General features: G+C 35.6%; 1 protein-coding gene and 1 long non-coding RNA gene across 3 annotated transcripts; both read left to right on the forward strand.

Moving 5' to 3' along the window:
- Positions 1-4843: 4843 nt before the first annotated feature.
- On the forward strand, positions 4844-7446 carry LOC131022425 (uncharacterized). Of its 2 annotated transcripts, XR_009101291.1 has the most exons (3): positions 4844-4911; positions 5009-6724; positions 7289-7446. It is a non-coding gene; the product is annotated as an uncharacterized LOC131022425 (long non-coding RNA). The 2 variants fall into 2 exon arrangements; XR_009101290.1 differs by lacking the exon at positions 4844-4911 and having other exon boundaries at positions 4919-6724.
- A 1024-nt stretch (positions 7447-8470) lies between these two features.
- LOC131022432 (uncharacterized) lies at positions 8471-11551 on the forward strand. Its single transcript, XM_057951923.1, has 2 exons — positions 8471-10608; positions 10706-11551. The coding sequence occupies exon 1, from the start codon at positions 8503-8505 to the stop codon at positions 9667-9669; it is 1167 nt and encodes a 388-aa protein (XP_057807906.1). The 5' UTR covers positions 8471-8502; the 3' UTR covers positions 9670-10608; positions 10706-11551.
- Positions 11552-11979: the final 428 nt, after the last annotated feature.

Genomic DNA, 11979 nt, shown 5'->3' on the forward strand with positions numbered 1-11979 from the left:
ACCATCTCGTCGCCGTTTGTTCCTTGTACTTTCTTTTCACTAGACGAATACTCTTTTTTCTCACTAAGGATTTTCCCATCGAATTTTCTTTAGTGAGATTTTAATGAGACTCGGCCCTTAGTATACTCTACCTTGAATAAAGCCTATATAAATAGTTATGTGTAGTCATTCTGTCCTATATATGTTTGCACCTTGAATTTAATTTGACTAATTAATTAATTAATTAATTAATTAATTAATTGGCCAAATTAATAGTTAATTTTTTCTATCAAAATTTTAATTTAATTTGACTAATAATAATTTAGCCAATAACTAAGTTTGTCAAATTATAGCCACATATTAGAACAATGAATTAATAAATTTAATTCTTTCTTATGTTTATTTTAAATTTTAATACGCTTATCATTGATAGAATTTGTTTACAAAAAAAATGATTTGCTTTAAGTAAACTAATATAATATGTCAATCTTAATAGAATGACAAAAATTGATGTGAGACTCAAACTGTATCATTTTATTTATATTTTTTAATTAATTTGTGAAGTCTATCAAAATTTTTATTTAATTTGACTAATTATAATTTAGCTAATAACTAAATTTGTCAAATAATAGAAGTCCATATATTAGAACAAATTAATAAATTTATTTTTTCTTATTTTTTTTAGTTTATTCATTTTATAATTAAACATAAAATAATTATGTTTGTCAAATAACAGAAATCCATATGTTAGAACAATGAATTAATAATTTATTTATTTTTCGGATTCATTGAGGCTCATTTTCATCTCTCAATTAATCAACAAAATATCAATTCAGTATATAGATGATGTTTATGCACATAAATTTTATTATATGAATTTTAAGAATTAGTAAATACTAACACCTGTGTAAGACTCGTATTTCATTAGCTTCTTTAAATGTGTAAGACTCATATTTCATTAGTTTCTTTAAATTCATATATTGACTTCAATTTTTTTAAAATAAAATTTGAATCCCATAGTAATTTTTTCATGAGACTTAATCATCAATTGGAATCTCACATTGATTTGTTATATGATTTCATTTTAAATGATAAAACTTAAAAGAACTATGTTTAACAACATATAACATTTTAAATGATAAAACTTAAAAGAACTTAAAAGCCCCAAACGAATGATGCTTGGAACTCAGCTTCAGTCTATCAACTATGGACGAGATGATTTTCACAAGTCTCAATTATGGTCTTTTAAGCTCCACACGAAATGATGCTCACAAGTCAGTTATGGTCTTACGAGCACCAAATGAGACGTTGCTCACAAGTTGGTTCCTATCTTTCAAGCTGGAGATGAGATGATGCTCAAAAGTTAGTTGTATTCTTTCAAGCTCTAGATGGTGATACTCATAAGTCAAATGTAATATTTCAAGCTTCAAACAAGATGATGATTAGAGTTCGACGTACAAAAGTCAAATTTAAATATTTTGAGCTACAGACAAGATGATACTCAAAAGTCTTGTTAGGTTCAGATGAGATGATTTTCACATATAAAATGTGGTCTTAAATTTTACCTATCAATTTAAAAAAATTATAATGCTATAAAATTAGTAAATCTTTTTGACATACGATATATCAATCCTCCATTATATCCTATGTTGAATTTACATACTTTCTACGTCCCCCAATTAACTTCCTATGTTTGTGGTGGGTCATTTTCATTTACCATGTTCGTGCGATCAATAAATATCTCTTCTCGTTTCCCCTCAAAAAAAAAAATAACTTCCTAGTAATGGACATCATGAGATGTAAGAAAAAATTGTTTAGTGTATTGATAGTGGAGAAAAAGTGTTATAATTAGTATTGAAAGTGATGAAAAATTGTTATAATTAGTATTGGGAATAATGAAATGTTGAAAAGTAAGAATAAATAAAGTATTATTAGTGGTTGGGTAATGTCCCAAAATGGATATGAAGTTATTTTTCTAAAATGTCCAACCCCACACCAACTTTTTATGAAATTTCATCAAATTAAAACTTATATAAAAATGCGATTTATTCTAGCTCTCCTCAATAAAAGAGTAATATATAGCTGTCAAAAAATTGTTGAGATCTTATTATAGTTTAAATTGTACCACTAATATAATTTTGAGATCAAATAAAATTAATTAAAAAATAATTTATATAAAGATTATTTTATATATATACTATGACTATAAATAATATACAATAATAATTACAATGTAAAATAATTTTTCGTCCAATTTTAACTGATTATATGCTAGTACTATTTTTAGAAAAAAAAGAAAAAAAAGAGCAGATTAATTGTCGTGTAACTTGTGTTGCTTCTGTCATAAATGGGAATTTTATTTTGGACCACTTTTTTTAGAGATAAGGTTTGTTGTCTTCCTCTATAATTTTATAATTTTCAAGTACATGCACACATTAAGAAAATTTCGGTTTATATAAAGCCAAAACTAGAAGATACAGTTGAAGAAAATATAATGTCTATAATGAAACAAAAGGATAAACACTCGTTTTCCTTTTTCTAAAATAGGAATTATTTCTAGTTATTAGATCATCAAGATCTACGATTGATTCATCACTTTATTAGATGAATTCATGGTCTTGAGTTCGAATCTCATAAATAATAAAAAATTTATTTTTCGCAATTCATACATTTACACAGCTAATTCATATGTGTTTTATATAAAATTCATACATTTTAGACAATTCATATTTTATATGTTAAGAAGTGTTTATATCGTAGCACTCCTATATATATATATGCAAAATCCAATTAAAAAAATATATGCGTGCAAATAGACAACACAATTATTGTAGGGCCCCAAATTAATGCACGTTTCTGGCATATCGCCATATGGGCCTTCATTCAACATGACAACCTATAAACTTGCAATCCATAAATAAAAATTAGCATGCCAACAGTGCAATATACGAATTAAGATATACTTCATCTGTCCCATTAAGCATGACTCTTTACTTTTGGTACGGTTATTAAGAAGAAAAGTGATTAAAAGAGAAAAGTAATAGAAAGTGGTAGAATCCACAACTTTTTGTGAGATAAACAGATTTTCATTTTAGAAAATGATCATTTGTAATGGGACAACCCAAAATGACAAGGGGGCATATTAAATGGAACGAAGGGAGTATTTTATAATTTTTAAATTAATTATATAAAAAAATCAAAATATCACTATTTATGAGATAGATTAATTAATAGTAAAAATTGTCTTTTGTTAATTTGAATATTATTTTATTGAAAGAAGTGTATAATATCAACTCAATGAGTATAATATTAAATTTAATAAGTAGTGTATTATTATTATTATTATTATTATTATAAGGATAGTTTTAACATAATGGGCTCGTGTATGATGGGCTTGAATATTTGGGCTAAGAGGAATATTGGGATTGATTGGCTTGGTGGCCTGACAACGGTCAGCTGTAATTGTCTAGAGATAAAGACGACAATCTTGAATATGGTGGTCCGGATTATGCAGGATTTAGCGGCTCAGATTGTACATGATTAAGATATTTATTTAGTTTAAAGAGTCATATTCCTGTTAAATCAGGATTTTCCGGGGGAGAGCAATTGGCGCCGTCTGAACTCGAGCTAAGGCGTCAATGTTTATGCATGTTTCTGCATTGTTTATCTTGTATTACTTATTAGTTATAGTAATAGATAACGAAAACCTTTTTTCCTGAATATTGGCGAATTTTATTGTAATACAAGCCAAATTTTTTTAAACTTTCTGGATCAAGGATATTACGATGGAAAAGGACGACACCACCATCAATCGGGATCTCAATGATGGATTTGATTTAATTGTAAACGTCCAATTATACATTTAATGCTAAACATTCAATTATATCCTTCTAGTTGAACTTATTTTCTTGAAAAAATTAATATATTTTCACATTCTTCTGTTATCATATATATATATATATATATATATATATATATATATATAGGGGAGGGCTAGAATAAAAACACTCTTAAGTGTAGTATAAATTATGGTTGAATCTTGTCCATTAGATCTTGATTGATCTAATGGCTTGAAATTAGCCTAATCTAATCTCTCAATATTCATGCCTAATGACTAAAAGGTTAATTATGTAATTCTCAATTTAATATCTAATTAGTAGACACACGTATCAAATCTTTATTTCCATATATCATATCTTTATATCAACTATTTATTTAACACACGTATTAAGGGGGGTGTATTCGTTGTGGATTTCCACAGACTTTAAAAAGTCCATGGAATTTAAATTCCATGGAATTCACATAGATTCCAGACGACTTTCAAAGAATTCGTGGTTGGATTTCACCCCGATTTTCACTGATTTTCGAAGAATTTAGGGGATAATTCTGGAATTGAAATCCATGATGCCAATGCCCGCTGAGTGTAACACCCCACCCATTTATATTAAGTTTAGAATTTAATTTAAACTTAGATTTAAGATGATTCACGCCGGATAAAAGAAAATGAATTTATTTTTAATTCCAACAAAAATGATTTACAAAAAAACATTTGTAAATTTAGTTATTAAATTTATATGCATTACATATTTATTTAATTTAACATTTAGCATCTACACGAGTTATTTATTTAAGCGAACACTGAATGATTATTACAGTTTTCATTATATTTTATTTATTTCTTTTCCACTCACACTTTACACTACACTACACTACACGATATATTTTTTTTTTCCCCACCAATTTCACCCACTCTTCCACTCACACTTATAAGCTGACCCACTCTTCCACCCACACTTATAAACTGATTTCACCTATAAAAGCCTCCATCCTTTAACGCCTATTCATCCCAAAATCAATTCTTCTCATTGAGCTTTCTACTTAATTCAGTTTCCCAATCTTGGGCTTCTTCTCAATCATATTCTACAGCAGCTGGTAAAGAAATTCCTCCTACTTTCATTCTTATTCTCCATTCCTACTTTGACGTTACTTTGACGAAGCTTCTAACTATAATCTGTATTCTTTTCTGCAGAACAATAGAATAATCTCATAATAATTTCATAAAACAAAGGATCGCCTTTTACTCAACCATCGACTGGTAAACCCAAATCTTTCATGGTTATATCAAACACAGCATAAGCACCTATTTCACAGACAGTAAATTGGCATACATATATACACAGATAATCATCCTTCATACCAGAGACTTATACAGACTTTTATTAACCGATCGTTTAAACAAGAAAATAGAAGAAACAAACAGAATGATACATATACATATACAGAACAATCTGCATAATTGCTTTATTTTATATTTTTGAATGAAAGAGCCAACTTTCCATTGATTTGAGTGTTGGTGTAGCGTGAGTTCAGTTGGGGCAACGATTTTTGACGGCCACAGGCTGTCCGGCAAGGGGGGAGAGAAGAAGGCGGCGACGCCGCCGCTGTAGACGACTGTGGTCGGCGGCGGTGGTTTCCCTGCTGCTGGCACGCTGTCTGTGAGAGGAGGAGCTACGGCACGGCGGCTCTCCCCGCTGCTGTCGGGCCGAGGATAGAGAGAGAGAGGGTGAGAAGGGCGGCGGTGGTTAGTTTCCGCTGCTGCGGCGGCCGGAAATAAGCCAAGAGAGAGAGAGACTCGAGGGAGATGGCAAGGCACGGCGGCAGCCGCCTCATCTGCTGCCGTTGTCAGCCAGTTTGAGTGAAGGAGGGGGGAAGTCCAGGCGGACGCCGGAGTTCCAGGAGAGAGGAGCGGCTGCCTCGCCGGAAGGAGGAGCGGCTGCCTCGCCGGTTTGATGAGTGAGGATGAGGGAGAAGGGGGTGGTGGCGTGAACCGCGAGAGAGAGAGAGGGACGGAACTTTGGGAGAGAGAGATTGAGATATGTGATAGTGTGTGTGTGCGGCTGATAAGGAGAAGAGAGAGTGGAGGTGTTGGGCTAGGGTGAGGGTTGGGCTTGGTTGGGGAGTGGGCTTGGCTGTTGGGCCGGGGTTTAATTAGTGTTGGGCTGGATTTTTAATTAGTTTTGGGCCGAGTCAGTGGGCTTGAGTGTGGGCTAGGGCTTAGATGGAGTGATGGGTCGATTTTTAATGGGCTGGGTTCTTGATTTAATTTTCAATGGGCTTGCGACTTGGGCCGATTTTAATTGAGAGTTGGGGCCTTTGTTTTAAATTTTCACTTGGGCCGATTTTTATTTTTTAACAGATGGGCCAATGTTTATTAATTCCTTGGGCCCTAAATTTATATCAATTGAGTCAGTTTTATTTTTAACTTTGGGCTGCCTTGATTAATTAAATTAATTGAGCTGCCCTATTTTAATTAATTGAACTATTAATTAGTTTAATTAATTCAAATACTAGTTTTCATAATAATATTTTATTTTTATTAGTAAGTGCATATTTTAAGTAATTTCTTATTATATGCCAAGCATGATATGAATTTGCATTATATTTTTGCAATAAAAGTATTTAAGATTTAATTGGTTTTATTTATAATTCCAATTATTAAATAAAGATGAGTAAGAATATTGTTGGTGTACTTAACTCAAGAGAAATGTTTTCAATTATTTATTCATTAAATTTTGAAAAACCGGCTAAGTGAATCATAGAATATTAAGCATTACACCATGACTTAAGATTAGAATTTAAGGAGACCTATTGAGAATAGATTTCTTGTAGGCTTTGAGCATCAGGAGGATTAGCACTGCTATTCCGATTCAGAGATAAGGTTAAACGACAGGCTTTGCCTAGACAGGTGGGCTTACTTCCCAAATGTATGATTGAGTTATTAAGCTCTAAATATTTTATGAAATGAAAACTGTTTATCCAATAAATATTTTTGTGCACTCTGCTCTGTTTAAGGCTCGCATAAGTTAATCGATCGAGGTTCTCTTATGACCTAACACGTTGTTTGAGAATTGTGTACACCTATTAGCTGACTCGGTGGGTTGATCTCCATCGGGCACTAATCATGTATGAGGCGTTATAAGGGTGCTCGACGGGATGTGTTCCGGAGCATTGGGTCCCAAATGGGAGCTTGGCTGGGTTACGCCCTCAGTCCAAGTAAAGCAGGAGTAATGGATCCGTCGGTGGCTAAAAGGTCCGGGATCACAGCGAGTAACGGAAAGGGAGTGTGACAATTGCGCGCAATATAATAAAATGTTTTAACATGCTTAGAAGTTATTTTTGTTTTAAAACCTTCTAAGTCATGTAAAGTATAATTGGATAAACTGCTCTTATGATTATGAAATGTTTATAAAAATGCTAGCCCACTAAGTACATTAGTACTTAGCCCAAAATTACTTTCAAATGTTTTCAGGTTGATTGGTCGGTGCTGACGGAGCAGAGCTGAGGCTAGGGTTCAACTCCGTATTTTGTCTTCCGCTGTTGCACTAGCTTTTATTTGTCTTTTGTTTCTCCAACTTAAGACTTTTATGTTAAATTCTGAATTATGTTTTATCGAGATTAAACTCTCAACTTCTAGTTCTATGTTATTTAACGTTGGTTATCGGAAGCATGAAACTGAACTTATGATCCTAAGACTTAGAATGTTGTTGATTGATTAGTATCACCTGATTTTTGTCTTTCTTCACTCAAATGGTGATACCCGATTTTTATCCTATTATTTGAATTCCACAAGGTTCTTTCCTTGTTTATTTCTATGACTTTAGTCGCACCTCGATTATAGTTTATTTCTTCAAGAATTGGGGTGTGACAGAATGGTATCAGAGCATGAGTTTCCTTTCATGTTTCTGATAACCATAAGCTTTTCAATGTCGAGTCTAGAATAGTATCTCTAGACTTCTAAGAAAATTTGTTGACCCTCAGCTCGCCGTCACACTGCCGCAACAAAAGGTACGACTTAAAAATTTCAATGATTTTAAATGCTTTCAAAGTTTTTAAGAAGTGCGCGCTTTCAATGTATGATGTTATATGAATTGCTTATCGCTTTCATATTGTTATTTTGAGCCTTTAACTCATATAACCAATGTATGTATGTATGTCGTGTTTGGGACTACCCGAGCCCTTAACGAATCAATGAATTTATGGTCGAGTTAGATTTCATTAATCTTTCCGGATTAAGAAAATTTTTATGAAAGGGGCATTTATTGTCCATATGTTTAAAGGTTTCAAAAGAAACAAATGATTAAATGAATGAAAAGTTTTATGTTATCGTGTTAGGTCCACTGCCTGTACGATATGAATGATGAGTCTCTTACAAATCGTTTGAGTACTACCCAAGGATACTTTAGAAATGTTAGTCGTGAAAGCTCCGCTTGATCGATTTAAGTAAGGAATGATAAGATAGCAACGTTTAACATAGATATGTTACAACGTAGAAGAAATGTCATGAGATTAAGGTTTCACTTAAGTTATTCCACTTAAAGTTTAGATTAGTTTCCACGTAGAACTAGTCTTTCACATGGTTACACTATAGAAGCAATATATCTCGTGTATATCTATATATGTATGTATGTATGTATGTATGCCGAATGAGTCTCTTTGTCTGCTGATTCTCGTCCGTCAATCAGAATGGAAGGTGCACCAAGAGGACGTGGTAGAGGGCGCGGACGTGGCCGTGGGCGCGGTAGGGGATTTGTACCCGAAGAGCCTATTCCACAAGTAGCACCAAATCGCACAGCCGAGGAAAAATTTCGCAAGGAAAAACCCCCAACGTTTGATGGATTGGGCGAACCTGCGGATGCCGAGAAATGGGTTAGGGCAATAGAACGGATCTTCAACTACATCCGTTGTGACGATGAGGATAAAGTGGCATGCGCAACTTATCAGTTGGTGGACGAAGCTGACTTTTGGTGGGAGTCAGTGAGGCGGACTATGACTGACGAACAGTGGGAGAATTTCACATGGGAAGAATTCAAGGCTGAATTGTATGAGAAGTATATACCAGGATGTTACCGACAAAAGAAACAGAACGAGTTTTGGAATTTGAGACAGAAAACGGGAACTGTGACCGAGTATGATAGAGCCTTCAATCAGCTATCAAGATATGCTCCGACGTTGGTGGACAGCGATGAGAAACGCGCAGAGAAGTTCAGAAACGGACTGCGTCACGAGATAGCGATTTCCCTAGCAAGTCAAGGCGGTCTCACCTACGCGCAGACATTGAGCAGAGCCCTCACTATTGAGTCATTGTTGCCAAGGGAGAAAGGAAAATCCCCCGAACAGTTTGGATTTGTACCATCTCAAGATGGTAGTAAGGGAAAGAGAAAATGGAATGAAGGGACTGGTGGAAACATTGGAAATGGGAAGAAACCATGGACGGCAAATCAAAATCAGAATCAACATCAGAACCCACAACCTCAAGCAATAGTTCAAACTCCTTGCCCAAAATGTCAAAAACTCCATCCAGGAGAATGTCTGAAAGGAATGAACGTCTGCTATAACTGCGGAGAGGCCGGGCATTATGTCTCGACATGCCCAAAGAAGGGAGGAGGAGCACCCCAACAACAAAATCCTGGAAACCAACAACGACAAAACCAAGGTCCTAGAGGAAATCAGAACCAACCACGATACGCTAGGGCCTATGCCCTTAACCAACACCGAGCAGCAGGAGATCACGGAAACCTGGCAGGTACGATTAATGTTTTCGACATGTCGATTATAGCTCTATTCAATATTGGAGTATCCTATTCTTCCATTTCATATGTTGCTTGTAAGAAATTAGAATTTACGCTATAATCGTCCGTAACAACGATAAAAGTTAGTACAACTGACGATGAAAGACTGTTACTAAGGACGTCACCGCGAACTCAGAGCTCGATATAGGCGCCGAAACATTTTGACATACTTACATGTTATTCCTATGATAGAAATTGACGCAATCCTCGAATTGGTTGACTTACTCAAGTCAGCGCCACGATACTTTTAACAAGAGAAAGATCCCTCTTCAATCTTCAGGAGAGGACGAGACAAGTTTCCACGACATAACGACGTACCAGAGTTTGAGGAAAATTTTCTAGTTTGCTAAACGATGTCGCGCTGTTAGGGAATTAAGTACGTATATGATTTAGTGCCGCACAAGAGTTGAGTGGAATGAAAGTCTAGTATCCAAACTAGATGACCCAGATATGCAATTTCGAGGACGAAATTTTTATAAGGAGGGAGGAATGTAACACCCCACCCATTTATATTAAGTTTAGAATTTAATTTAAACTTAGATTTAAGATGATTCACGCCGGATAAAAGAAAATGAATTTATTTTTAATTCCAACAAAAATGATTTACAAAAAAACATTTGTAAATTTAGTTATTAAATTTATATGCATTACATATTTATTTAATTTAACATTTAGCATCTACACGAGTTATTTATTTAAGCGAACACTGAATGATTATTACAGTTTTCATTATATTTTATTTATTTCTTTTCCACTCACACTTTACACTACACTACACTACACGATATATTTTTTTTTTCCCCACCAATTTCACCCACTCTTCCACTCACACTTATAAGCTGACCCACTCTTCCACCCACACTTATAAACTGATTTCACCTATAAAAGCCTCCATCCTTTAACGCCTATTCATCCCAAAATCAATTCTTCTCATTGAGCTTTCTACTTAATTCAGTTTCCCAATCTTGGGCTTCTTCTCAATCATATTCTACAGCAGCTGGTAAAGAAATTCCTCCTACTTTCATTCTTATTCTCCATTCCTACTTTGACGTTACTTTGACGAAGCTTCTAACTATAATCTGTATTCTTTTCTGCAGAACAATAGAATAATCTCATAATAATTTCATAAAACAAAGGATCGCCTTTTACTCAACCATCGACTGGTAAACCCAAATCTTTCATGGTTATATCAAACACAGCATAAGCACCTATTTCACAGACAGTAAATTGGCATACATATATACACAGATAATCATCCTTCATACCAGAGACTTATACAGACTTTTATTAACCGATCGTTTAAACAAGAAAATAGAAGAAACAAACAGAATGATACATATACATATACAGAACAATCTGCATAATTGCTTTATTTTATATTTTTGAATGAAAGAGCCAACTTTCCATTGATTTGAGTGTTGGTGTAGCGTGAGTTCAGTTGGGGCAACGATTTTTGACGGCCACAGGCTGTCCGGCAAGGGGGGAGAGAAGAAGGCGGCGACGCCGCCGCTGTAGACGACTGTGGTCGGCGGCGGTGGTTTCCCTGCTGCTGGCACGCTGTCTGTGAGAGGAGGAGCTACGGCACGGCGGCTCTCCCCGCTGCTGTCGGGCCGAGGATAGAGAGAGAGAGGGTGAGAAGGGCGGCGGTGGTTAGTTTCCGCTGCTGCGGCGGCCGGAAATAAGCCAAGAGAGAGAGAGACTCGAGGGAGATGGCAAGGCACGGCGGCAGCCGCCTCATCTGCTGCCGTTGTCAGCCAGTTTGAGTGAAGGAGGGGGGAAGTCCAGGCGGACGCCGGAGTTCCAGGAGAGAGGAGCGGCTGCCTCGCCGGAAGGAGGAGCGGCTGCCTCGCCGGTTTGATGAGTGAGGATGAGGGAGAAGGGGGTGGTGGCGTGAACCGCGAGAGAGAGAGAGGGACGGAACTTTGGGAGAGAGAGATTGAGATATGTGATAGTGTGTGTGTGCGGCTGATAAGGAGAAGAGAGAGTGGAGGTGTTGGGCTAGGGTGAGGGTTGGGCTTGGTTGGGGAGTGGGCTTGGCTGTTGGGCCGGGGTTTAATTAGTGTTGGGCTGGATTTTTAATTAGTTTTGGGCCGAGTCAGTGGGCTTGAGTGTGGGCTAGGGCTTAGATGGAGTGATGGGTCGATTTTTAATGGGCTGGGTTCTTGATTTAATTTTCAATGGGCTTGCGACTTGGGCCGATTTTAATTGAGAGTTGGGGCCTTTGTTTTAAATTTTCACTTGGGCCGATTTTTATTTTTTAACAGATGGGCCAATGTTTATTAATTCCTTGGGCCCTAAATTTATATCAATTGAGTCAGTTTTATTTTTAACTTTGGGCTGCCTTGATTAATTAAATTAATTGAGCTGCCCT

Source organism: Salvia miltiorrhiza, chromosome 1, assembly GCF_028751815.1.
Source record: "Salvia miltiorrhiza cultivar Shanhuang (shh) chromosome 1, IMPLAD_Smil_shh, whole genome shotgun sequence".
Taxonomy (NCBI): domain Eukaryota; kingdom Viridiplantae; phylum Streptophyta; class Magnoliopsida; order Lamiales; family Lamiaceae; genus Salvia; species Salvia miltiorrhiza.